The sequence below is a fragment of the Ricinus communis genome, chromosome 5, assembly GCF_019578655.1.
Source record: "Ricinus communis isolate WT05 ecotype wild-type chromosome 5, ASM1957865v1, whole genome shotgun sequence".
NCBI lineage: Eukaryota > Viridiplantae > Streptophyta > Magnoliopsida > Malpighiales > Euphorbiaceae > Ricinus > Ricinus communis.
In genome coordinates this window covers 13,698,022-13,724,245 of record NC_063260.1, presented here as the reverse complement: position 1 = coordinate 13,724,245, position 26,224 = coordinate 13,698,022, and the positions used below count along the sequence as shown (strand labels likewise).

Here is a 26,224-nt window from a genome sequence, read left to right as displayed (position 1 = left end):
AGCCAACCATAATAAAAGTTCTCTCAATAATTGATTGCCTTTTATGAATCTTTAGAAATAACTTGGAAACTACACTCTTTTCTTTTTCTATTAACTTAAGTGTAAAATATAAATAAAAGCTTTAATCATCTTTCCATTAGTAATCATTAATGTCAAAAAAGGATATGATGCCCACATTCCATGGAATAAATAAAATAAATAACCAACCAACCATCCGTTTAAACTATATAACTTCACATAAATAAATTTATTCCGTCTATAATATTATATAAAAAAAAAACTAAAATCTAAATAAATTAATCCGTCTAGATAACTAATAATATATTTATTTAAATAAATTATAAACTAACATATAATATACGAACTAATATAAATAATCTTATTATTTATAAGAATTTCATTATGAGTTATTTAATATTCAGAAAAAATATTTTTAAAGTTTAAATAATTATTTTGTTCATGGATATATATTTGTAAAAATTTTAGTTTATTAAACAAGTTATATAAATAAATTTTTATAATACAGTTAATTATTATATAAATTAGTTATTTTTACATTATAAATGCATTAATTAAATACGATAACATTACATAAATTACCGGCTTTATTATAAAATAAAACCTAAATAAAGAAATACTTATCAAAAATACCGTGAACGGCGATCAAATAGATTTAAATTTCTGGATGAAATCCAAGTCCGGTTTGAATCATTCAATTGTTTTTATTTTTATTTAACTCAAGTGAAAAGAATTACATATGTTATTTACATTATCCAAGCAAGCTCTAAACTTATGCATGTAAATAATATAGAAATCAGCTTTTGCTTTTCAACTCATTATGAAACAAATCAAGAGTTGAATAATCACAGTAATAAAATATTCTGATTATGATATCTAATTAAATTATATCTTAAGATTTTAATAATAGATATGAACTTATTTTGGACGTTGGTCCATGGGTCTAAGTCTCCGTTGAAGTCCTATTGAGTTGAGTCGACCAGAGTGAGTAAATTAGTACATCAGCATCACCTGCTCCTTCTCAGACAATTTATTGCGGTTTGGATCTTCCAATGGAGCGACGACTGAGCAGGTGCCCCATTCAACATGTTGTTCTTGTTAGAATCAACGTCCACTAATTAGGTTGACCTCATTTAACTTTTTTTTTCTTCCAAACAATAATTAAAATCTATCTGCATAATTACATAAATCAACACAAAATAACTTTAAACTAATATGTAATTTCTATAAACTTTTCTTGTATATTATATTTTATCAAAATTCTTTGGGTGCAATGATGTTTTATCATAATGATTACTGGGTATTTAATATTTAAGAGAAAATTTTCATTTGTAGGTTTTTATTTTAAATTTTTAAAATAATATTAATTGTGAATTCAATTAATGCCAATATCACTAGAATTAAACACTAGTTGGTTGTGCCTTAATTTTTGTTATTTAGTAATGTAAATTTTTCTAACAAAATATATCTGCATTTTATTACATCTCTAAACTATTATTTTGATAATTTAAAACGTTAAAAGGGTTAAAGTGATTTTAAGTTTTATTTAATATATATCTCAAACTTATAGAAAATATGATTATATGGTTTTTTTAACTTTTTTGGATAATTTTATATTTAACAAGTTTTTCGTGTATATATATATATATATATATATATAAATTCTTACAAAAGGTAATAATGAATAATTTTTTTGTAACGAGTGAAAGCCTGGCAAATTAACGAGGTAGAAGGCCTACAAATTAACTTCTTTTCCCGGAGAAGAAGCAATAGGAATAAGTATTGCCTAATTTTGTGCCAGCAACTGCGATAATATAAAAAGATACGAGCGTTATCTGAAATGATTGGGTGTAAAACGTATATAGATGGCTTTTTAAGTCCACCGTCAAATTCCAGGGCTCGATCCTGGATAGACGGTGGAACTGCAAGTTAGAATACAGTAGGGGCAAAGGAAATTTTTGGTGGAGTGATGAAATGTGTAAAGATCGGAAAGAACACCAACAACGAAAGCACTCTATTAGATCGGCACTTGTACAAGATATATACACCATAATTAATAGGAGAGTGATACATGTAAATAAGTAATTTACATATTAATATTGAATAAACTGACACATATTCAATTATCTAAAACTAATAAATATGTGTGAATTATTTATCGATTTGGTGTAATAATTGAGATATTCACTTCCATTGCACAAATTTCTTTTTTCTTTTTTACTTTTGACTTGCTTTGGTGGTCGTAAATCCCATCGGAGGAAGCACATGGAAAGTAGGTTTAGCTCTATGTTCAAACATTAAAAAGAAGAAAAGGAAAGAATGGACTTCCTTATAATAGTAGCATAAAAATGCTGCTCCACCTTCAATTCAGTATGCAGTTGTGACCACATCCATTGATGCAATAATACCTAACACATAATGTGAGCATTAACATCATTATTAGAAATAAGAACCATCATGAGATATTGAAAAATATGTAAGAATTATTGAGACTAAATTTCTATATTTCTGTTAAAATTCTTTATTTCTTTTGACAAATATTTCTGTAAATGATTTAAAGCAGCTGTCCTGACTGAGCCTCAATAGCAGCAGCAACAACTGGGTTCATAAATATGGTTAATTCTCCAGGTTCCATCTCCCAAAATGGCCAACCCATGGGCCTCAAATCTGCTTCCACTACCCAAAACAGACTAGTCAAAAGTATTAGGTTCCAACAGAAAACACGCGTCAACAAAACTGTTCGCTAATCCAATTCCTACCAATCAACTCCCTAGGATCCCTCATCTATCGTAAACTCGACTACACTGAATAACAACACCCAGTATCCAAGTGAAAAATATATCTCTTACAAGAAAAAGCGCCTGCACTGCACTGCACTGCACACTCAATCCCGCGTAAATCTGCAATCTCTCTGATAAAATCTTCTGCTAGGGTTTTAGCCTTTCGGGTCGGGCTTTGTACAATCCGATTAAGAAAAACAAACTATGAAGCAAATTCGAACGTCAAAGCTGATAACCTATATTCTCATCGGACTCATTACATTTCTCGGTTTGATTTGTTTATACTACGGATCCACCATCGCTCCTGCACTCTATAGATCCGATCGCTTCGGTGAAGCTACCGACCCGGTTTCTACTGGGTATGCTCGGACACCTGATCTCGATGATGACTTGTTTCAAGAACTAGTCCCGCAAAGCATTCCTGTATGTCTCTCCTTTTCTTTTCTCCTCCCTTTTAACTGTTCGGTAATTGTTAATATTACTGTAATCTTAACTGTGTTAGTTGAAATTTTAGCAATTAATTACTTTTTCTGAAATACTTACAGATCTGTGACATGAAATACTCGGAGTTAATACCCTGTTTGGATAGAAATCTTATTTATCAATTGAAATTGAAGCCTAATTTAACATTGATGGAACATTATGAACGTCATTGCCCACCTCCGGAGCGTCGATATAATTGTTTGATTCCGCCTCCGATTGGTTACAAGGTGAGTGAGTGAGTCGGTTGTTGTTCTTGAAAATGTTTTAATAGTTTCACTTTTGATTCCTACGAAATTGTCTTTTAGAATTCCAGATTCCTATAAGATGGCCGGAGAGTAGAGATGAAATATGGAAGGTTAATATACCTCATACGCATCTTGCGCAAGAGAAGTCTGATCAGAATTGGATGGTGGTTAATGGAGACAAGATTAATTTTCCTGGTGGTGGTACCCATTTTCATTATGGTGCTGATAAGTACATTGCTTCTCTTGCTAGGGTAATTTCATTATGATAGGTTTACCTTTTCTCTTCCCTAAATTATTCTTTCTTAGCAATATTTTTTTATATTTGAAATAATTTTTTGTAGATGCTCAAGTTCCCAAATGATAAACTTCACAATGGTGGATATATTCGGAATGTTCTAGATGTTGGTTGTGGGGTTGCAAGTTTTGGAGCCTATCTTCTTGCCCATGACATTATAACCATGTCCCTTGCACCTAATGATGTACATGAAAATCAAATACAATTTGCACTGGAAAGAGGGATCCCGTCAACTCTTGGTGTCTTAGGAACAAAAAGACTTCCTTATCCAAGTAGATCGTTTGAACTTGCTCATTGTTCAAGATGCCGGATTGATTGGCTCCAGAGAGATGGAATTCTCCTATTAGAACTTGATCGATTGCTAAGACCGGGAGGATATTTTGCATACTCCTCTCCTGAAGCTTATGCACATGATCCTGAAAATCGAAGGATCTGGAGTGCTATGCATGATCTTTTGGGAAGAATGTGTTGGAGGGTTGTTGTGAGGAAAGACCAGACCGTTATATGGGCAAAGCCCACAAGTAATAGCTGTTTCTTGAAAAGAGAACCAGGAACTCAACCCCCTTTGTGCAGTTCTGATGATGACCCAGATGCAACCTGGAATGTACACATGAAAGCATGCATCTCGCCCTACTCTTCAAGTAAGGAGTGCAAGAACCATTACCTACATCTAATTCACATAAAAGATACTGTTTTTTTTTCCCTTTTTGCCAGATGTCTTTTTCTTAGTTATTTGGTTTAACTTGCTGCTTGATTATAGAGATGCACAAGGAAAGGGGAAGCGGACTAGTTCCTTGGCCACGGAGGCTTATTGCAGCACCTCCTCGCTTGGAAGAAATTGGTGTCAGTCCTGAAGAATTCCAGGAGGACACTGTATGTTTTAGACTTATAGTAGCATATAAATAATTATATGTAGTTAGTTGTATTCCTCTCCCCACCTCCTATTTAGCAGTCCCTAAAAATATTCTTTTGGTGCAGAGAATATGGCAATTTAGAGTGAGCGAGTATTGGAAGCAGATGAAATCTGTTGTACGCAGGAGTTACTTCAGAAATGTCATGGACATGAACTCGAATCTTGGGGGCTTTGGTGCTGTCCTCAAAGACACAGATGTATGGGTGATGAATGTTGCTCCAGTCAACCAGTCAGCTAGATTGAAGATAATTTATGATCGTGGTTTAATCGGAACAGTTCATGACTGGTATGCTCATACATTACTCGTCTTTGATGCCTCTTCCTTGTTGATATTTTTGCTGTTGTTACTTGTAATTTATGGCTTCTATGATGCTGTTTCCAAATCTGAAAGGAGAGTATATTCTTTGCTCCATGCATTAAATTCTGCTCGTCATAAGGATATTTGTAATGTTGATCCTCAAATTAAAATATTACATATACACATACACACCGCAGAGACCTGGATTCATTTTTGATATGGGGGAGTGGAGGTTTTGATGGCCTGGGTAATAAACATGTTGATGCAATGCCACTGTAATAATGAGGAAAAGAAATTTTTTTCTCTTCCAACAGGAACTGTAAAATTCGAGAAATTATTACATGGTTTCAATCCACCATGTCATCAAAAGAATCAGCTAATAAAATCATGATACTTCATCTCATTTTTTGCATGTTAGCCTTACTCTAAAAATTAACTAGAGTTAAAAAACAGTTGAAAAATTAACAAAACAATTAACTGTTAGAGTGAGGCTGACATGGAAAAAATAGGGTGAGATGTTGTGATTTTATTAGTTGAGTTTTTTGATGACTTGGTGGATCAAGTTCATATTATAACTTTTCTTTTTCTTTTTTGTAAATTTGAGGGTTTAAAATATTGGCTTGTGGAATTACTTGGGTGGAATTCCAGATTCAGTTATGCAATTAATATTGTCGCGAAATAATACTTCTTTGGGGTGCTATGGATCTTCCAGTAATGATTGTAGATACTGTGTAATTGCTTAATCATGACCCAGGATTTGGCATGGATAAAATGAGAGCACTCATCCAGGTGGTCTTAAGTTAATATTTCTTTTTTCTGGTGTTGCTAATGTGAGGTTTACCTAAATCATATATTTGCAGGTGTGAAGCATTTTCCACATATCCACGTACTTTTGACCTTCTTCATGCCTGGGAAGTATTTGCTGAGGTTGAGGAGCATGGATGTAGTTCAGAGGATCTACTTATTGAAATGGATCGAATACTAAGGCCGCAAGGGTTCGTCATCATAAGAGACAAACCCTCAATTATAAACTATATCCGCAAATTTCTGACTGCCTTAAGGTGGGATCATTGGATATCAGAAGTTGAACCAAGGAGTGATGCTCTTGCCTTGAATGAGGAGCGGGTTTTGATTGTGAGAAAGAAGTTGTGGAGTGGAGAAGTTTCAGCAATATGAATATCTACAAGGTGTACATCTCTCTAATTTATTCAACTTTTATGGATCTTATACCACTAATACAAGATATTTTATTTACTTGCATGGGAATCAGCTGAAAGAAATTTTGTAGCCCTTTGCCACACATGATGCTAAAATGGAAGGCAGAACCAGTGTTGAGTTGTCCTATTGAGAGCAAGGTTCTCCCTCATGTTAAGTCGGCCCGGCAGTGTAGATGTATACAATTGTTTCATTGAATATGGAAAGCAAGATACATGAGATACAATTATGAAGACCATCTCTTCTGAAGATTAGAAAAAAACAGGTAGGATTACTCGAGAGATTGATTTTGTGTCTATGGAATGTAATTGTTTAAAGCTAATCTTGGAACTTTCATTGTTAAAAAGAAAATTACTCCTTCCTTGGATTCTTTTTTTTTGGTGTAGAAAAATAGCAATCGAAGTAACGGGATTGTTGCCAATGCCATGATTTGCTCTTTTATACAATTTCTGGGTCAGGAATCAATATGATGCATGCTTTGACTGTTATAACGTTACAATTCTTCAACTCGCATGTTCTCCTGGCAGCTTGCGGGGAACATAAATTCTCTGGCCACTGAAAACATGCTCTACCATACCTGAAGTAATTAAAATGTGCGTGCTAGCATTTTGAGTCTGCAAATATTTACTCCTCCTGTGGAAGGTTTGGGATTTAACCAAAATTTCTCTTATGGAAAATGTCCTTAAAAAATATATATATGAAGGGATAGAAATCTGTGATTCATCAGAATAAATTATGTTCCAAATAAATTCTCTTATGATTATTTATATACTCCGTGAATAAAAAAATTATTAGATATTATAATTATTAAATTAATAAAGTTAGTTTTTCAAATATTAAAAATAAGAGAATGGGCTGTATAATGAGTATTAGGAAGCTCGCATATAAGCTGATTGAATATTTCAGTATCATACTGTAAGGGCGACGGTTGATGCGTCTGTTTAACACAAGTTGAAGTTGCACATTAGCAGACGACAAGTTGTATTCCCTAAACCTAAACCATTGGAAACAGAAGTTGGAACCGAACTGAGTTGAGGCCATGCCAAGTGGCATTTACAGAATCAGGTCTACATTCTCTGCTTCCCGCTTGCTTCGTTCCATTCTCACAAGTTAAAAAAAGCCTAAAACAGAAAACAATCAGGACCACCGTTTTCTATCTCATCACTTTGCAAATTCTCAAATAATCAAAATACAAAACAAAGTAGTTTTTTATGGTCTTAAGATGGAGTCAGAAACTTTAACTAAATTGGTTAATGGCGTTCGAGATCACTTGTCTCTCCACTCTAATATTAATGCCTCCATTCTTTCATCTCCACCTCCTTCTAAGCAACCCTTTGTTATCGGTACTTGATTCAACAATATTGAATACATTGATTGCTTATATAATTAATTTGTTCATGTTAGTCTCTTTCTTTTCTTTTCTTTTTAAGGTGTTGCTGGTGGGACTGCATCTGGAAAAACAACTGTCTGCAATTTGATCATTTCTCAACTTCATGATCAAGGCGTCCTTCTTATCAATCAAGTATTTACTGTTATTGTCATTATTCTTCTTTCTTCTGTTTCTTCTTATTTCATATCTGTTCCAAAGCCAAAAAAAAAAAAAAAAAAAATATCAAATGCCTGTTTAGATAGCTTTTTCTTTGATTCTCACTCTGATATCAGCTGTATATCACGTATGCTACCATTTGCAGGATTCGTTTTATCACTCCCTCAATGATGAGCAATTGGCAAAAGTTCATGAATACAATTTTGACCATCCTGGTAATTCAGTATCCTCATTCCTAAGTTCTTTGATCAGAACGGAACAGCATGATAACATAAAGTTTTTACTAAAATACATCAACAATTCCAATTGTATCGTTACTTGCTCTTCAGATTCTTTTCACACAGAACTTCTCCTTTCATGCATGGAGAAACTAAAACAAGGACAGCCGGTTATTATACCAAGTTATGATTTCAAGAGTCATAAGAGCACAGGGCCAGGACTAAAGGTATAGAATAAATCATTTAAAACGATTGTGTGTGTATATACACATACGAAATTTCTTTGATTCACTGCTGGACTTTAAGAATTCGTTTCAGAAGGATAGCCAAGAATTTGATACACCTTGTTTAATCTTGTGCTACTTGTTCGATGATCAAGCATAGGTTAACCCTTCAGATGTCATCATCATAGAGGGAATTCTAGTTCTTCATGATCCTCGGGTTCGAGATCTTATGAACATGAAGATCTTTGTTGACACAGGTTTTTTTCCTCGAATTTATTTTATTTTCTTATTCATCTGGTGAAATAATTCTTATTGTTTTAAATATATATCATGACATATATGAGCACATTTGTGAGTATATCTCTTGAGTCTGATCTCTTACAAATTAACCATTACAAAAAATTTCACAGTGCAGATTCTGACCTGAGGCTTGCACGAAGAATTCAGCGAGATACTGTTGAAAGAGGAAGAAATATCCAAAATGTTCTTGACCAAGTCAGTCATGTTCTTTACTTCTTCTGTTTGTAATACTGGTTTGTTATTGAAGAATCTAATTTTGCCTTTCCTTTCTTAATCACCATTTGCATAGTTTGTTTTATGCATAAGAGGATTATATGGTATAAGCAAATTATGCAATCCAAGAAATAAGGAATAAGCAACCAATAGCCACCGAAAAGGCAAAGATAAACTCCAGAAGTAAGCTTAAAAGAAGTTGTGCATTTGTCTGTGTTATAAAGCAATTTATTTTCCGCTTCAGGACAAGAAAGTTTGCAGGAAAAACAAGATAGAAAGGGAAGAGTTAATACATATGACAAATTTGAAAACCGTGGCTTCTTGCAAGTTCATTTTACTAACCACTAACCAATTACTTGTAAATTGCAGTATGCCAGATTTGTAAAGCCTAGCTTTGAAGAATTCATACTGCCATCCAAAAAACACGCAGATATTATAATTCCCTGGGGAGGAGATAATGATGTTGCAATCGATTTGATAGTGCAACATATTCAAACAAAGCTTGGACAGCATAATTTGTGTAAAATATATCCAAATGTTTTTGTTATAATGTCAACTTTTCAGGTAATTCTATTAACTTGGTTTCTAGTTGCATATTCCCTGGAAAACTTTATCACATCTTTTGACAAACTGCAATTTCTTACATCATTGTAAAGAAGAGGAAACATGACTAATCATGTTTCTGGATTGAATTTAGATACGGGGAATGCACACGCTGATACGCGATGTCAAAACAAGAAAGCATGATTTTGTCTTTTATGCAGACCGACTAATTCGCTTGGTAAATCTGTTTATGAAGAAAAATATTTTAGAAACATAACTGAGTTTTTTGGCATTTCTGTAAGGTGATTTTTTTTTTTTGAATAATGTTTCAGGTTGTGGAGCATGGTCTTGGTCACCTTCCTTTTACTGAAAGACAAACCAGAACTCCAACAGGTAATTCTACTCCTGTCATTACACTCAAGTTCCTATCAGCAAAGAAATCACGGTACAAACATCAGCACCCAGCATTTTATTTTTTAAATCATTTTCATATCTCATATGCCTATATCTATATTTGTCTCGGTTTAATCAGGATCCATATATCCTGGAGTTGTTTTCTGTAAAAGATTATGTGGAGTGTCGGTCATTAGAAGGTATGCACATAAATTTCATTGTATGAAGCTGTCTTGTGGCTTCAGAACTACTTTCACGAAAATTTTTACCTTTTACAATAATAAGTTATTTAAGCAAGTGAATTCTTGTCAAACTTGGTAAAATCCTTCTACAAGTGGAGAGAGCATGGAGAACGCGTTAAGAGCATGTTGCAAAGGAATCAAACTTGGTAAAATCCTCATCCACAGAGAGGGTAACAATGGACGGCAGGTGCGTGGGTTGCAGGTCGCAGTTGCATGTTTTTCTCTTTCCATCTTAAACAGGGATTCTTACATAGCTATGATGTTGATGCAGTTAATTTATGAGAAACTTCCTGCAGACATCTCAAGCCGCCATGTCTTATTGCTTGACCCGGTTCTGGCTTCAGGTCTGGAACACAAATTTAGGCAGATTTGTTGATTTGCATAGTACATAGCATACTCTTGTCTCACATCTACGCGTGAACAGGATACTGTGCTGTCAAAGCTATATCTCTGCTTCTCAGTAAGGGTGTTCCAGAATCTAACATCATTTTTCTTAACCTTATAGCAGTAAGTCTTTCTGATGCAATTTGATCCTCATAAATAGCCAACTGCGTCTATATCTTTACTCTTTAAGCACCATGCGCAGGCACCTCAAGGCATACATGCAGTTTGTAAGCAATTCCCAAAGGTGAAGATCGTAACATCAGAGATCGACGAAACACTGGACAATGATTTTTGTGTCATCCCAGGCATGGGGGAGTTTGGGGATCGTTACTTTGGCACGGATAATGATTAACATTAACAACATATTCGCATCAGCCAACTAGAATCTCCATTTGTAGCGATTACTCAGGACGACTCGTGTCCACTTTCCAGCCTTTGACCTCTCTTCTCTCCCCTCCATTTTCTGCTTGTATTTGATCAATTCTTGTAATAGTTGATCTCTGGAGCAACCATAATAAATGATAACATTCTGTTTGATTAATGATATATATATATAAAATCATTCGATGGTATGCTTAGCAGATGAATGAAAAGATCCCATATAGCCAATCTTGAAATAGATTAGGACTAAAGCTAAAATGAATTAAGTTGCATACTGTTAACACTCTCTCCAGATAATATAACATATGCTTATTACGATAGCGCTCATCACTGCAAAATTTCTGGGGGGAAAATTTAACCAAAAAATCACACTTGTCATCATACAATTTACTCAACAAAGAAAAAATATCTATCCAAAGATCTTATTGTCTGCAGTCATAACCTCCTTTGCCGTTTCCTATAACTCAGATTAACAGTGCTTGCAATTGTAATGTGTATTAACCAATCATTACTTGTTTTACTATCTTTTATCAATGAAGCTACAAATTTCTTAGGAGATTTAGCTTGTTGAGTTCTTCTTGCTCTTCTTCTTCTTAGAGGCAAAGCTGCTGGGTCCAATTTCAATTGACATTCTTTTTGTCCTGCAAAGTAGAATAACAGAGATTGGTTTCTAACTCGAGTTGTATGAAGGACAACAAAGACCTGGCTAAACAATAGAGAAAATATGACAGCAATATATACCGCTTAGAGAGCTCTTCTGACTCCTTGCCATTTTCATCAACTGCATCATCTGACAAGGAACATATCATAAGATAACAAAGAACGGGTGCACATAGCATCTTCGCACTTTCTAATTCTATGTCAAGGCAGAAGAATAAAGCCACTATCTTGAAGTAGATTAAGTTTAAAAAATACCTAAAGAAAGAAAGAGAGAGAGGAAAAAGCCAATATAAATGTAGCAAACATAAAGTAGGTCCTCATGCCATCTCTCTCTAGAGCTCATTGGATCTAAACGTACGTGATTAATGTAAAAATGAATAACAGCTAATAAATGTCTTATCTACTCCAAACTAATTCACAATTGAAGTAAAATAAATCCAGGATTAATTGTGTTAATAAGTATTCATGTACTCCTTGGATGCAAAAGAGTATGCAGAAGAAAACAAGGAGAAATGAACAACATAATGAGCAGGACTCTATCACAGTAAACTAGATGAGAGTCACCAATAAATGATTTTGACCTTGTAAAACACCAGTAAGAAATGCATTTGATGACATATGCTTCTCCGGTTGTAACTTGTAACTGAATAATTCTAGTCATAATTATTCCTATAAGAAAATATCTTCACCATCATTTGGATCTTTATTTTACTCCATAATCCTATTAAATTAATTGGATGTAGAAAATGCAACAGAAAACATTGAATCCTTATTCACAGCAGATACAAACATAGGAATAATAGCAAACCTGCTCCATTTTCTTTCTCAGTTTCCTGCTCTAACTCTCCATCAGAACCCCATCGATCACCTCCATCATCAAAGTCCCAACGCTCTCCAACAGGTGGCATCCAGAAGTCAAGTTCTTCAGTATCACTGTCCTTATCAGAAGAATCCCTTACTTCAGAAATGATCTCTTCAATTGGCTTTTCCTCCTTCTCCTTTTTCTTTGTCTTCTTCTTCTTCTTCTTCTTCGGACCATCTGCGCTAGACTTTGAGTCTTCCTTTTGCTTATCCTCAACTTTCCCCATTTCTTTTTGTTCTGTTCACAGTAATTAATTCACATCATAATATGAAGACAGTTGCTTTTAACCATTTGGAGCTCTTCTCAAGGACAGAAACACATTAACAATCCACCAACCTAATTTGTTAAGGAATCTTTTGCCATTGATGTGCTTCCAAATATGTTCCTCAGACTTATTGACAGTATCCCCAGTTAGCTTACATATCAGTTTTGAACTGAGAACAACAAAAAAAATCAACATGACAAATCCAATATTTTAAACTAATTGTGAAGAACAATGATTGAATCCATTATAAAACAATAAAGATATGATTTTTATCAAGAAACAGAAAGAACCCTAATGAAAAAAAAGCAAAAGAAATAATGGGTCGTTGTTAAATTACCGAGATGCTGGGTCTTGTTTGAACATGTTGAGAGGGGGTTTACTGTTGGCCAAAGCAAAGTCGATAAGACCCAGGCGGCATCGTTTGCTCTGTGAATATGAATCCTTGTCTTTGGCTAGCATTTCGTGGCCCGTCTCTACGCATTTAAATCTGCCGTTTTCAAGCTCTGTAAAGGTAGGAGAACCCAATAACTTATTCCCTTCTTTGCTTTCTTTTATCCCATCTTCGGCCATTGCTGCCGTTGTTGTTACTACTGCTGCTGCTGCTAATCGCACAAGAGAGAGACCGTTTATACGAGTTAAACCAGATTACTAAACGACGCTGTTCTGTGCTACCTAGTTTGTGCAACTTAAAACGACATCATATTATGGTGTTGGATATAAAACCTTGGATAGGTAATAATAATATGTAGCAATCACTCTTTACTAACTGCCACCATAAGAATAAAAAGAATTTTTTTTTTTACCGAACAAAGGACTTGCATTAATTTTCTATACTTTAAAATGCTCTGGAAAAAAGAAAATTAGTTAGATTTATCTCCTCATTAATATTACTTATCGCTTTATTACTATACAAGTTGAAATTCATTAAATAAATTATTTTATTTTAAAAGAAATATATAAGAGGAAAATTAAAATAAAAATAATAAAGTTTAAAGAGATGTTTTGGTGCTATATAATATATTGAAATTCATTTAAAAATTTTATTTATTTTATTAGAAATTAGTTTAATTATAATCAATCCCGCATAAATTTTGAATATAGAAGATTACTTCATTCAAAATATATAAATTTTGGATTACAAATGAATTTTATAAATTTTATGAATTTCAACCAAACACAATGTAAAAAAATTTACAATTGAAATTTATATTACGAGATATATGATAAGTTCATATTAGATATAGTTGTTTAGGTTGTTTTAGAGCTTTACTTGTTTATTTTATGTTTAGCTATTTAATTACTATGACCATAGGATAAAATATGTTAGACTATATTTTTCTTAATATTTAGTTTAGTCTATTTACTTTCTATGAATCTTATTATTATTTTATTTAATAATAATTTTTTTATCAATATATTTTTATTAGTTTCAATTATTTTTACTGATTAACCATCATATTAATTCGGTATGTTTATTATGAAAATATTTAGATTGATTGTATTAGAGGCACCATCTTTACTTCCATTTATGATGGTATAAGAAACTTTAGTTATATCATTAGCTTGAGTAATTAAAGAAAAAGAAACATTACTATTTATTTCATTAGATCTATACTTATGATCAAAACAAGAGAATTACTAAATAATTAGCTAGGTTAGATACTCTTTCTATCATATAATTTTATTAAAATAATCTTGTGCATATTTACTTTAATAGTTTATTTTATTATTTTATAGACTTTATTTTTTTTAATATATTAGTTTAGAGTGCTTAATTTTATTTTTAAATTTTTTCTGTTGATAATTAGCCTGTATAATAAGTGATTTTATAATTTATTAAAAGATTGACTTTGAAATGAATTTATTGCTCATTATAAGAACGACTTGTGCATTTATAAATACTAACTTAGACATAGTAAATAAAATTTGAAACAGAAATTTGAAAACATAAAATAAAAGTAAGGTAGGATAAATCCCCTTAATTTATCAAATGTGAAATTATTAAGTGGATCATACCTCAGATGGCAAATCATCGCTTAATATCCTTTCTTTTTATCCACAACAATCTTTCTGAATGAATCTATTTAATTGAATATTTAACTAAATAATCATTCAATCTTAAAAACCTATATTAATTATTTATGTATTAGTTTATGCTATAAAGTACATTATTACACAATGTTTTTAGTTTTAAAATAAACTAATATCAATATTGATGTGGAAAAGGAATAGGACCGTTTTGGAATGAGATTGAGTACTTTGAATTGTAGGGAACAAATAAAAGAACAAGGATAGAATACACAAGTTTGAAACTGATTCAAGGATGTAACGGTTTTTTTTTTTTTTTTTAGCAGTACAAAACACTAAGTAAAACACTCTCAAATTTCTACTCTCAAACACTAAGTAGTGAGAGCAAAATGGCGTGTAAATACAAAGTAAAACACTTAGAATAATTTCACAAAGAAATCAGATTTTGTTTTCAACTCTCAATGTTTATAACACTTGGCCATGAGTTCTATTTATACTCAACCACTATAAGAGTTATATGACATAGATAAACTCTTCAACTTTCGCTTAAAAACTGACCAACTACAAGGATTAACATTTCCTTGTAACATCTCTAATTAAACAGCAAATAAAAGTGCTAAATAAAGAAAATCTTTGTAACAGCTATTAAAGGCTGATTACAAAGGTTTTATTACGCACTTAAAACTGAAATTCCAACAACAAATTAAACAAGGAATAACTCCAAAAATGTCCACCTTTATGAACAACAAAAACTGAACATAATGAGCAACAAATAGAACAAGTAATAACTCAAAAAACGTCCACCTTTATGAACAACAAAAACTGAACATAATGAGTAGCAAATATTCCTCTTTTCAAGCTTTTATTCAACCATCCAATTAAGGCAAGTGATAAAGGTTTGTTTTGATGAGAATCCCATGAAATATTCTGATCTTTGCTTAGCATTTTCATGCACTAGCAAGGCATTGACCTAGCATCATTATCTTGCACTTGAGCTGTGTGATGGACCTCTTGTTAGACTGATTCCATATCAAATATTAATCTATAAATTGTATACATAAACATTTATTTCAGTAATAATTAATATCTTCTGACTATATAAAAAGTAATATAATCAAAATATAAACTATTTGATAATAATAATAATAGCTATAAAACACATAAAATAGATTTTAATTATTTTATATAAGACTTAAGCGGAGAAAGAGTTCTTTGCTTCTTATCAAATTTAGTACGTAATTTTAAAATTTAAATTTTAATATTAATTTCTATTTTGGCTTTTAGTAAAATCATCAACAAGACTATTAATATAGTATAAATTCTAGCTACAATAGAGAAAAAAAAAAAAGAATTGTGCTAGTACTTTGATACTAAAATTTTATTGTTTAGCACAAATGATTAATATGATCTCAAAATAAAAAATTAATGCATTTAGATGATAATATTTTAGCAATAAAATGAGTCAATAATACTAATATTGACTCTACTCTTTTTAGTTATTATATGAATTCATGTTACGTCAATAAATTTAACTGAAGATTAAATAAAAAATTAATAATAGAATATAAAAAATATATTATGTACGAAATTTAATAATAAGTATAAAATATAGAAAATCTTTTTTGGGTGAATTCAGCCATGTATAAATAGTAAAGTGAAGTTGGATATCTTGACAAAGATGATACAAATTTCAGTATTCAATGTCTGATATCTAAAAAATCTAAAATTTATAAAAATGTTTTGTCCATTTTATCTGTACCGACAAACCATATGCTCCACTCTCATTCATTATCTTACAAATCAAAAGAGGACTTTGGATATAAACTAAACATCAAAGATCTTCGACTTAGACTTCACTTATTATTATTATTATTATTTTCTTGATACGAAGTTACACTTCACTTTGAAGTTACTTCATTGCAGCCACGTGATCATATATGCACCACTTACTTCCATTTATTCTGCCATGCCATCACCTTATTATTATGTCTTTGATATCATTTAACGTAAAAAATTACACTCTTTTCAGGACAAACAATTCCTGCGAACCAACGGTGAGGATTGGTTCCGGTCCGGTTCAGATATTTTGGCTAGGTCTAGTGCCTTCTAAATGGGGAGTTTTTATCATTATTAAAAGAATGGACACTAGAAAATAGCAACAGAAAAAGAGAAAAAGGGAAAGAAAGAAGAAAAAACAGAAGAGGTTAATAAAGTATGACTATGGGGCCAGAATGTTACGCAATCAATGGTCAGAGCTGGAAACCAGGAAGACAAATCCAACAAACCAACAAAAAGAGATTGAAAGTATCAATGTATCATATTACTTACTTTCTTGGGTTCATTTATCCACACACATCCACATATCATATAATGTATTTTTTCTTTTTGAACCAATATAATTTTTATTTCTGATAATCAAATGATGCTGTATTGTATACAACTGCTCAATTTATATTTAAACCAAATTAGCAGCCTTGAATTTTTTTTTTTACTTATAATAAAGAGGGTTTTTCTTTTGAAATGTAAGTTCAACAGATTCTTAAGATTATTAAACACCAAAAACACATGTAGAAGAGAGACACTTTTGTCCTTAAATGCCAAAAAAGCAGCTCCCTTTCCTCTCTGGGTGTGTTTATAAAGTCTCCAGAATGAACTACATTTCCTCAACAGCAGCAGCAATGGGCATTGATAATTGGAGAGTACTGGCCATTGGGTTGATAGTTTCATGGGTTTTGAGTGTAAAGGTTGATGCTTTACCATTACCACCATGTGAGTTTCCAGCAATTTATAACTTTGGTGACTCAAATTCCGACACTGGTGGCATTTCTGCTGCTTTTGAGCCAATTAGAGCTCCTTATGGGGAAGCTTTCTTTCATAAACCTGCTGGTAGAGATTCTGACGGTCGCCTCATTATTGACTTCATAGGTAACATACAAGAGTTACCATCTTTTTTGGTTCTTTCTCTGTTTTTATGTGTAGTGATGATTGGTTTGCTGTTTGTTTTGGCAGCTGAGAGGTTAAAATTGCCGTACTTGAGTGCCTACTTGAATTCAATTGGAACAAATTATAGGCATGGAGCCAATTTTGCTACAGGAGGATCAACCATTAGGAGGCAGAATGAGACTATTTATGAGTACGGCATTAGCCCATTTGCTCTTGATATGCAGATTGTGCAATTTGACCAGTTTAAGTCTCGAACTGCTGATCTCTACAATCAAGGTTCAAATTTGATGCTAATCAAAATGTAGACTTAATTCTCATCCCACTTCATATTGTAAGTTGACATATATATTTCTTTTTTCTCATGATGTTCAGTGAAGGGTACCCCTGAAGCAGAGAAACTCCCAAGACCCGAGGAATTTGCAAAGGCTCTTTATACTTTTGATATTGGCCAGAATGATCTCTCTGTTGGGTTCAGAAAGATGAGTTTTGATCAGCTTAGAGCAGCAATGCCAGACATCATCAACCAGTTAGCTACAGCAGTCCAAGTGAGTACCAAGTACCTGTTTGGTAATTACTAATTGAAACTACTGATCCAAAAAATATCCTTCTAGATGTTTCGAAACTGTTAGTGTTTCTATTGCCAAATTATGTGAAATCTGCCTAAGCAGCTACAACAATTATGCTACACAGATCCCAAGGAGTACTGCTACTCAATGCCGATTGCTGAGAGTAACAAACTTGACATGTTTTTAAGCATTTCTCTGATTGATAACATGTTTGTCTGTATGTATGTGTTTCAGCATATTTATCAACAAGGAGGGAGGGCATTCTGGATACACAACACCGGCCCTATTGGCTGTTTGCCAGTTAACCTATTCTACGTCTCGAATCCCCCTCCTGGTTATCTTGATGAACTTGGCTGTGTCAAGGCTCAAAACGAGATGGCTGTGGAGTTCAACAGCAAGCTTAAAGAAAGAGTTACAAGACTACGGGCAGAGCTTCCTGAAGCTGCAATTACATATGTGGATGTACATGCTGCTAAGTATGAACTCATAAGAGATGCAAAGACTCTAGGTAAATTAACATACCTGTTAATGAAAAATGCAAAAATTATATCTGATGTTAGAAAAAACTAATTTCACAATTAATAGGAAAAAATCATTTTGGACAAAACATCATAATATATTCCAAATTCAGTGGCTACTTGATTCTGAGAAACTTGGAACAGTTAATTATTGATTACAATTCCAGCACGTTTCTTGTTTGAACCAAAATGGTGTATTCAGTTGGCAATGCCTTTCTGGAAAAAGAATGTAGGGCTCGGCTTGGTTTCTTATAATCTTATGCATGCCTTATTTTACAGGGTTAGCTGATCCACTGAAGGTCTGCTGCGGGTATCACGTGAAGTTTGATCATATTTGGTGCGGGAATAAGGGAGTGGTTAACAATACTGATGTATATGGTGCCCCCTGCAAAGACCCTTCAGTTTTTGTGAGTTGGGACGGTGTGCACTACTCTCAGTTTGCAAATCAATGGGTTGCTGATCATACACAGAATGGTTCACTGGCAGACCCTCCAATTCCAATTATTCATGCATGTCATAGGCAATGAGTGGAACGACCAGGTTTTCAACCTGAAGTACTAGTACTGAAAGTGCATTACTAGAATGGATAGCTGCAATTTTCACAAATGTGCAAGAGTAAGGTTGCATGCGATTTTTTCTCAAGGTTAATCATCATATGATCTTAAGAATTTTCCATGCTATTATAGATATCAGATAAAGAAAAAGAGCAATAAATGATTGATTGTTCACAATGTGCATGTTAGCCTCAGTTAGCATGTTTGTTCTTTATGGTAACATTTTCAAGTAATCGTGTCGGACAAGCATAGGGCTAATGGTTGCAGTCATCCTCTTCAGAATCTCAAGCCTTTCTATCAGTTTGGGTTTCAACAACTTCCAAGTTTTTGCCATTTCTTGGTTTCTGTTACTGGGTTCAATTACTCCATGAATTGACAGTAACATCCTTGTTGAAGCACCTTTACCATCTCTACTCCAACCCATCTTATCAATGAACTCAAGACTTATTCTCCACTCGCTAGAAACGCCTTTTCAGAACTAGCAGACCAGTGCACCTGAATTCACGTTCATAAGAACAGACGACGGATTAGTAGGCCACTCCACTGCAGTGGCCATCTCTAGTCACATGATGTTTATTTATTTTTTTAACATAATAGGAATTTTATTGCTCAACAGCCAAAGCGGCCTACTAAGAACAGCGAATACCCAAGGCTTTTTATCCAATCAGAAGTAATGTAAAGGCATTGGCTCAAAATGAAACCTTAACCCAACAGAGATCTGAAGACTTGTCAATTTTGAGTATAACTTTCGTATTTAAGAGGTCTCTTTAACTTTTTCTTTCTTTCCATTTGGCTGTTGACATGCAAAAACATTTAAATCAACTCTAGTTTCAAATTTATCGGATATTCAATCTCCACAAGGATAAGATGATGACATGAATTTTATAAACTGTTGAAACAAAAACAGAAGGCATTTACCTTTAGGTCAAGGGAAGGGCGGGGGTGGGGGAATACAAAATTTGTCTGGTGTACAAGATAAGAACTTTTATTATAGACAGCTATAAACAGTGAACAAATTCATTGACGGTGTCCTTCAGGTAAAGCCACCACATTGTAAAAAGGTACTGCCCGCTGGGGTAAGGCTCCATCTTCCTCGTCATCATCAAATTCCAGCAAATACCTATCCAACAAAAACAAGATTTCAGAAGTCTAATCTGCTATATAAGCACCCACATGGTCATTACAAAAATAATGTTTCAGATTATATCCAAGAAATAATTTTTTTCTTTTTCTTTATTCCTCAGAAAATTTCAATATTGAACACCCAATTATGCTCTGTGCCAATCTTAGCATTCATTTTCCACATCAAAGATCATAGGAAAAATTGATTGGCAAAAGAACCTTTATTTAAGTTTAACCAACCCACAAAATGGGAGAGGGGGAGGGGGAGGGGGAAACATACAGCAACCATTTCAGTGCCAACATAGTCTAAAGGCCACACAACATTGCATAATTTTCATAAACAACACAACAAGGATGAAGTCCAAAGGAGGATATTACTTACTCGTCTGCCTTTCTCTGAAAGTGTATTATGATCGATAAAAGACATTCCACAATATGCACAACAACAATTAGCAGTCAGTCCCATATCAGAGTTGCCAAACAAAATGAAAAATGGGTAGAGAAACAACTGAAGAATAAGACTCCACTAGAAAAGGACAACTATAATATTCCTAGTTACAATAGATCAAAAAAGGAGAACGTAACAGTTACCTTCCGTGGCGTACTGACAACAGTGGCCTTATAGAGTGCTGTTGTCCCCGGATAAACGGCCAAAACATGTCTTCCAGGAGGAAAATCAGTAGCACTAGATGGATCATTTTTCTTGGGGAAAGGTATAATACATGACATAGGCAACTTGTACTTTCTGCAAGTAATTACGTACCAAAATACCTGAAGTAAGTTCTGGAACAGCTAACCAAAAGATAATATTATTTTACAGGGAAAAGAAGAACAAGGATAATCAAGTTAATGCAACCATTCTTTCTCTCAAAGGAAAAAAAAAAAGGCAAAATCCATTATTAAGCCCTTGAATTTTTCAGTTTTATTCTATTGAGCCCTTCAATTTTTATTTTATTTTATTGAACCCTTGTACATTTATTTTTAATTTTATTAAGGACTTCCTACACATATTTTAGTGTTTGTTCTATTTCAGCATTGTACTTTAATTTTTGCTTTCATTAAGGACTATTAGGTCCTCAACAAAAACAAAAATAAAAGTAAAAGGGTTCAATGAAACAAAATAAAAACTAAAAGGCTCAATAAGATAAAACGGGAAATTCAAGGGCTTAAAAGTACATTTGCCAAAAAAATACACAGAGAACCAATATACCTTTGGCCACTGCCTTCTTCATCATCACCTGGCTCCTCATCAAGTACCTCAAATCTGCAGAAAATTTTAATCTTTGAGATAAGAGAAACAGTATCCTAAACTGCAATGCAGGACCTGTTGCAGTATTCTCTCTGACATTATGTCCCATAACCATCTATTTAGAAGTTTATTATTTTGATATGGGGCTAAAAGCTAAACTGCCTAAGACCACCTCATGATCAGCTCCAAAATGCAGCCACATACATTACTATGTCATTTGATGAGCCAAAGCTTTGAGCTAAGGCTAAAGCCCAAAACACCTTCAACCTTGACTTAAGCTTGTAGAAAGGAAATATATAAAGCTCTAAGAGTCTGTGGTTGAAACAACTCATCAAATTGATGATGCAGAGGTGACTTGACAAAGATTTCTGTGGACATACACCATGAGAATGCAAAATATTGCAATGTTTTTCTAGAATTCAATGACAATGTGCCCATTAAGGTATATTAAGGATGCACAATTGTGTTGGTGATGAGAAACAGTAGTCACCTGGAAATCAAGGTGAAACATGATTCTTATTTGCCTAGAATAGATAATGCAGGATTAAGCAATTGTAGCTAGGAAAAAGATAACATAATTGAGATAAACTATAGAGAATTTAAAAGATCTAGATGATTCCATTATGGAAGACATCATCATCATTTATTGGCTTACAAGCAGACTCGTGATCAAGCTTGTGAAATCGAGCTCGAGCTCAGTTCATTTATGAAGCTCTCAAAAGCTTGCAATCTAGCTTATGAGTAGGCTCAATTATAAACTTGTCTATAGGCTCGTTTATTGACTCAAGCTACAATTTGAATTTATTTTATTCTTAAATTTAAAGTCATATATATACACATATTTATTTATGATAATAATTACAATATTTATTATACAAAAATAATCAATATTAAAAAAATATTTAACGACCTTGAGTTTTTTATTATACAACTATTTAACGGCCGAACTCGAATTTAGCTCGTTCAGCATAATAAATAAAGAGCTCAATAATTTTGAAACCAGCCGAGCTCGAGCTCATCAAAGTTCAGCTCAGCTCGGTGTAATTACAACCCTAGAGGCAGCCAAAGAACTAGAACTGAAGTTACTCATGTACGGGAGTTAAACTTACTCTTTTGTCTCCCTGTCAAATTGCATCACTTTTACCACAAACCACTCATCTTTTTCAGCATTATTTCCAGTGACCCTGGCTGCTACCTGAAGAGCAAGTCAATCCCATCAGTGGAAGAATGACGAAAATGTAATGCAAGGAAAATATCACATAAAACAGTATGGTTGTAATTACATTTATACCTGTTCACCCTTTAGACTAGCACAAGCCTCGAGTTGATTTCTCATTGTAGGCCTTGGCATATCCGAGTCAGTCTTCATTCTTTTCCTTTTCTGCTCGTTACCTTCTGCAACGCATTTGGTCTCATCAATTTCAAGTTTGAGTTTCATAAATAACAGCTCTAGAAATCTTACTGAGATCTTGGTAAGAAAAAATTTATTTTATTTAGGTATATTTTTTTATAATCATGGGTTCAAATTAAAACTTCCAAATCTTAAAAGCTATTCTATATTTCATATTTTTGATTAATTATATAAAGGTTTTAGGTGCCCTATTTGTCATTCAATAAAAATCCATTAACATATGCATCATTAATGACATTATTTTTACTTCAACAAAAAAGATGGGAGGATGGAATTGCTATGTCCTATGAAGTGATAGACAGTGTCATGCAAAACTAATAAAGGAGAGAACGCAAATACAATTATCTTCATACATAACGAAGGCAAAGCTCATAGTTTGTGGCACACACCTACTCTCCTTCGTTGTTGCCCAGGAGGCCCAGATGGAAGTAGAGCATCAAGTTGAACCAAAAGGAGATTGGAAACACTGCAGCCAAAATTCCAGATGCAAAAGGGGTGACTGGTGAAAAATTCAATCACAATTAAAACTACACTAGGTCTCATGAAATAAAATCACGAGAGCGTATCATTCAAGTCCCAAACAGATTGTAACAGAAAATATCTAAGTAGGACCGTACTCGGTATTGATCAAGATAGAAAAAAGAAGAGGAGAAAATAAATATATAATAGAAGCAATCAGCTTTACTATGGTAATATACATACTTTACTTCATTCTCGGAGAGATCCTTGGCCTGAGTATATAAACTCCTCAGCCTCGATAAAGAATTATCACCAGGCTTCTCAACCACCTCTGGAGCTGCATTTACAGCAAAGGGAAAATTGATTGGCAAAAGCGTGAATGGATAAGAAGAACATTAAAACAAAATTAGCCTGTAACAGCAAAGGAAGGCTTCACAATTTTGGATTGACTATCTGCTAAGAAGATATAGAGCAAGAAAAAGCTAAGCACTATAAATTTTGTTCTGAATTGCATTATTGAATCACGCATGGACTTGATTGGAGAAACCTCAACAAAAAAAAAAAACAACCAGGTTAGCTTGCAAGAATCTAACAGGAGCCATGAGAGCAAAGATACAATCCCCTTGGACTTGAGTGGAGAAACCTCAAAAAAAAAAAAAAAATACAACCAGGCTAGCTTTGCAAGAATCTAACAGGAGCCATGAGAGCAAAGATACAATCCCCTTGATTAATTATGCATTGATAAGCAAACTCTAAGAGGTAGAAAACACATCTGGAAATTACTAAAAAACAAAGAAATAAATAATGAAATAGAATAAAAAATCAGATATTTCTCTAAGCAAAATCATAAGGATCTGAAAGACATGGGATGTGCCAGTTTTCTTAATGGAATGCCTAAATACTATCTTAATGGAATGCCTAAATTAGTAAATACTAACTTCTGCGTATAAAACCCAAAGGCTCCTGGAATGGAAGAGGATATTTAACATTTCTCAATGCCATGTTCTCTAACACAGAAGTAAGCACCCACTGGAAAGCCAGGAAGGTCATAACTCATATCAGTCCATATAGCTTGGCCTCATGATTGATTCATCAAGTAGTGAATTTTATGACAAAACTTAAGATCAGAGATCAGCATTTGTAATTCCATTTAACAGCTAAGACTTTCTTTTTTAATTTAGATTGTTGCGATCCCAACCACATAATTATAATTCAAAAAGTACTCAAAATTGTTCATGATACGTGAACTGGTAGGGTATTCTAACATGAAGAACAGTCTATCAAAGTTGGTGAGGACGCATTACACTCTATACAATGCCGATATTTTACCACCGTGGGTAAGTAATTACAAGCATATATGGCAAAATGAGGATTAAAGTACCTAATAGGCAGAGATGTCATCCTTTCTATACATAAAAGGGTACCATAGTAGGTTTCATATTATTAGTTTAGTTTCCCTATATCATTCAATTGTTGGCTATATACAGAATTACAAAACGACAAATTTTCGCTATGACCAGTTTGCCTTATTAAGTGATTTCTGAGAAATTAACCCATAATTACAACATCTAAGAAAATGTGTGCATCATATTGAACAATGCTAATCTTCTGGTAGGGCATGCATGGACTTGGCAAACCAAATCCAGCTTAAAGAACCAACTAATTATGGAGTTACCAAATTATTGACTTCGAATAATTCATTCCAGCTGCATTAAGCTTTTAGGGGAAAAATACTACTGCTCTTCTTGCTAACCATAAATGTAGCTAAAAAGTGCAAATAGCCAAGCTGACCAACTACTGTTAACACACTTGGTCCACAACTGATGATGAATTTTCATTTTCTTAAACAAATAAATCAGACTTACCTGTATATTATCCTAATTGGATTGCTGCTAAAATATGAACATCAGCTAGCAGCCTATACATCTCAGACTCATATATAATATTTCATTTAATTACTTAAAAAATAAAAAAATCCAAACAGGTACAGCAAAACTTTAAACCAAATGTAACAAAAAACTTAAGCCAGAACCACAAGAACCCATTAACCTATTACTATTCAAACACCAACACATACTAAATTGTATCATGAAAAAGGAGAAACCAAATTTTCTTAAAGAAAAAAAAGACTTACTAGCTTGCAGCTTCTTATGCATCTTGTTGATCTCTGAAAGAACTTCTTCTTGTTCTTTCCTCAACCGATCAAGCTCCCTTGAGTTATCCAAAATTCCCCCAATATCCGGCGACGACATCGTCTTCTCTTGTCGGATAATCACAATCACAATCAACCCCAATTATTCTCTTTTTTTTAAATTATTTTTTGTTTTATAAATAATAGAATTGTAACTTGCTTGTGTTACTGCTGTTCCACTTCGATCATCTCTTACTTTGTTGGAATTTTTCTCCCTTTCTAAGTAGAATCGAAAAGAAAGGATTTATGAATAAATATCTAGGGATCTTTTATATTGCTAATTATATAAATGGAAAAGGAAATTAGCGGATAATGATGTTTTCTTTCCGTTAATTATTAGTACCATTGACCATGTTTTATCTGCCACGTGGATCAGTTGTAGAGACAAGCCGGACGTTGGCCTTTCTGCATTGTCGCCACGTGTTAACTAGTAGAGCTTAAACTCAGACGACAATAGAGTGGGTGTACTCGTGTCAATTTGAGCACCGTGCCATTTCAAATTTAAACATGTTTGGTACTGTTTTGTAAAATAAATATTAATATTTTTTAAGAAAAGTTTAAAAACTGTATTTAATTACAATTAATTATAAAATGTATTTTATTTAAAATAACAAATAAATAAAATAAGAATACTAAAATTATGGCGATTTTTTATTATTAATATAAGTAAAAAATAGTTCAAAAACATAATTGAAAAACCGACTG

General features: G+C 33.3%; 5 protein-coding genes across 13 annotated transcripts; 3 read left to right on the top strand and 2 right to left on the bottom strand.

Moving 5' to 3' along the window:
- Positions 1 to 2,871: 2,871 nt before the first annotated feature.
- Positions 2,872 to 6,621, top strand: LOC8279104 (probable methyltransferase PMT9). Of its 2 annotated transcripts, XM_015720722.3 has the most exons (8): positions 2,872 to 3,221; positions 3,344 to 3,508; positions 3,595 to 3,777; positions 3,868 to 4,462; positions 4,582 to 4,694; positions 4,800 to 5,020; positions 5,893 to 6,219; positions 6,303 to 6,621. In XM_015720722.3, exons 1-7 carry the CDS (start codon positions 3,003 to 3,005, stop codon positions 6,206 to 6,208), a joined length of 1,812 nt encoding a protein of 603 aa, XP_015576208.1. In that variant the 5' UTR covers positions 2,872 to 3,002; the 3' UTR covers positions 6,209 to 6,219; positions 6,303 to 6,621. The 2 variants fall into 2 exon arrangements, with proteins under 2 accessions (XP_015576208.1, XP_002521494.1); XM_002521448.4 differs by having other exon boundaries at positions 5,893 to 6,621.
- Positions 6,622 to 6,821: 200 nt separating this feature from the next.
- Positions 6,822 to 10,845, top strand: LOC8279103 (uridine kinase-like protein 5). 3 transcript variants are annotated; one of them, XM_015720703.3, is made up of 14 exons: positions 6,822 to 7,590; positions 7,678 to 7,769; positions 7,939 to 8,008; positions 8,123 to 8,238; positions 8,396 to 8,492; positions 8,651 to 8,730; positions 9,118 to 9,312; positions 9,446 to 9,529; positions 9,624 to 9,684; positions 9,824 to 9,884; positions 10,020 to 10,113; positions 10,198 to 10,270; positions 10,351 to 10,433; positions 10,513 to 10,845. In XM_015720703.3, exons 1-14 carry the CDS (start codon positions 7,470 to 7,472, stop codon positions 10,660 to 10,662), a joined length of 1,377 nt encoding a protein of 458 aa, XP_015576189.1. In that variant the 5' UTR covers positions 6,822 to 7,469; the 3' UTR covers positions 10,663 to 10,845. The 3 variants fall into 3 exon arrangements, with proteins under 3 accessions (XP_015576189.1, XP_015576188.1, XP_048229894.1); XM_015720702.3 differs by having other exon boundaries at positions 10,020 to 10,270; XM_048373937.1 differs by having other exon boundaries at positions 7,939 to 8,238.
- An 86-nt stretch (positions 10,846 to 10,931) lies between these two features.
- On the bottom strand, positions 10,932 to 13,115 carry LOC8279102 (surfeit locus protein 2). Of its 2 annotated transcripts, none has more exons than XM_015720704.3 (5): positions 12,816 to 13,115; positions 12,550 to 12,647; positions 12,160 to 12,450; positions 11,433 to 11,472; positions 10,932 to 11,332 (listed from the first exon to the last, which is right to left on the bottom strand). In XM_015720704.3, the coding sequence occupies exons 1-5, from the start codon at positions 13,046 to 13,048 to the stop codon at positions 11,251 to 11,253; spliced, it is 744 nt and encodes a 247-aa protein (XP_015576190.2). In that variant the 5' UTR covers positions 13,049 to 13,115; the 3' UTR covers positions 10,932 to 11,250. The 2 variants fall into 2 exon arrangements, with proteins under 2 accessions (XP_015576190.2, XP_002521492.2); XM_002521446.4 differs by having other exon boundaries at positions 11,433 to 11,481; positions 12,816 to 13,111.
- A 3,885-nt stretch (positions 13,116 to 17,000) lies between these two features.
- On the top strand, positions 17,001 to 19,264 carry LOC8279101 (GDSL esterase/lipase At5g14450). Its single transcript, XM_002521445.4, has 5 exons — positions 17,001 to 17,431; positions 17,516 to 17,725; positions 17,822 to 17,994; positions 18,250 to 18,523; positions 18,813 to 19,264. The coding sequence occupies exons 1-5, from the start codon at positions 17,101 to 17,103 to the stop codon at positions 19,058 to 19,060; spliced, it is 1,236 nt and encodes a 411-aa protein (XP_002521491.1). The 5' UTR covers positions 17,001 to 17,100; the 3' UTR covers positions 19,061 to 19,264.
- On the bottom strand, positions 19,190 to 25,796 carry LOC8279100 (SAGA-associated factor 29 homolog A). Of its 5 annotated transcripts, XR_007215936.1 has the most exons (10): positions 25,463 to 25,794; positions 23,572 to 23,665; positions 23,259 to 23,368; positions 22,750 to 22,853; positions 22,568 to 22,653; positions 21,420 to 21,473; positions 20,801 to 20,954; positions 20,592 to 20,605; positions 20,006 to 20,207; positions 19,190 to 19,582 (listed from the first exon to the last, which is right to left on the bottom strand). XR_007215936.1 is itself a non-coding variant. In XM_048374299.1 (9 exons), the coding sequence occupies exons 1-9, from the start codon at positions 25,578 to 25,580 to the stop codon at positions 20,105 to 20,107; spliced, it is 834 nt and encodes a 277-aa protein (XP_048230256.1). In that variant the 5' UTR covers positions 25,581 to 25,796; the 3' UTR covers positions 19,900 to 20,104. The 5 variants fall into 5 exon arrangements, 4 of the variants coding, with proteins under 4 accessions (XP_048230256.1, XP_048230255.1, XP_048230258.1 ...); XM_048374299.1 differs by lacking the exon at positions 19,190 to 19,582 and having other exon boundaries at positions 19,900 to 20,207; positions 22,750 to 22,850; positions 25,463 to 25,796; XM_048374298.1 differs by lacking the exon at positions 19,190 to 19,582 and having other exon boundaries at positions 19,900 to 20,207.
- Positions 25,797 to 26,224: the final 428 nt, after the last annotated feature.

Excerpts from the sequence above, each read along its gene's own strand:
- LOC8279104 (XM_015720722.3), top strand. The coding sequence starts at position 3,003 with ATGAAGCAAATTCGAACGTCAAAGCTGATAACCTATATTCTCATCGGA. Across the intron at positions 3,778-3,867 it reads ACATTGCTTCTCTTGCTAGG|ATGCTCAAGTTCCCAAATGA; the intron begins GTAATTTCATTA and ends AATTTTTTGTAG. Across the intron at positions 4,695-4,799 it reads AAGAATTCCAGGAGGACACT|AGAATATGGCAATTTAGAGT; the intron begins GTATGTTTTAGA and ends CTTTTGGTGCAG.
- LOC8279103 (XM_048373937.1), top strand. The coding sequence starts at position 7,470 with ATGGAGTCAGAAACTTTAACTAAATTGGTTAATGGCGTTCGAGATCAC. Across the intron at positions 7,591-7,677 it reads TAAGCAACCCTTTGTTATCG|GTGTTGCTGGTGGGACTGCA; the intron begins GTACTTGATTCA and ends TTTCTTTTTAAG. Across the intron at positions 8,731-9,117 it reads TCCAAAATGTTCTTGACCAA|TATGCCAGATTTGTAAAGCC; the intron begins GTCAGTCATGTT and ends TGTAAATTGCAG.
- LOC8279102 (XM_002521446.4), bottom strand. The coding sequence starts at position 13,048 with ATGGCCGAAGATGGGATAAAAGAAAGCAAAGAAGGGAATAAGTTATTG. Across the intron at positions 12,451-12,549 it reads AAGATTCCTTAACAAATTAG|AACAAAAAGAAATGGGGAAA; the intron begins GTTGGTGGATTG and ends TACTGTGAACAG. Across the intron at positions 11,333-11,432 it reads TCAGAAGAGCTCTCTAAGCG|GACAAAAAGAATGTCAATTG; the intron begins GTATATATTGCT and ends TCTACTTTGCAG.
- LOC8279101 (XM_002521445.4), top strand. The coding sequence starts at position 17,101 with ATGCCAAAAAAGCAGCTCCCTTTCCTCTCTGGGTGTGTTTATAAAGTC. Across the intron at positions 17,726-17,821 it reads TGCTGATCTCTACAATCAAG|TGAAGGGTACCCCTGAAGCA; the intron begins GTTCAAATTTGA and ends CATGATGTTCAG. Across the intron at positions 18,524-18,812 it reads AAGAGATGCAAAGACTCTAG|GGTTAGCTGATCCACTGAAG; the intron begins GTAAATTAACAT and ends CTTATTTTACAG.
- LOC8279100 (XM_048374298.1), bottom strand. The coding sequence starts at position 25,580 with ATGTCGTCGCCGGATATTGGGGGAATTTTGGATAACTCAAGGGAGCTT. Across the intron at positions 22,654-22,749 it reads CTAGTCTAAAGGGTGAACAG|GTAGCAGCCAGGGTCACTGG; the intron begins GTATAAATGTAA and ends CTTGCTCTTCAG. Across the intron at positions 21,474-22,567 it reads TTTGACAGGGAGACAAAAGA|ATTTGAGGTACTTGATGAGG; the intron begins GTAAGTTTAACT and ends AATTTTCTGCAG.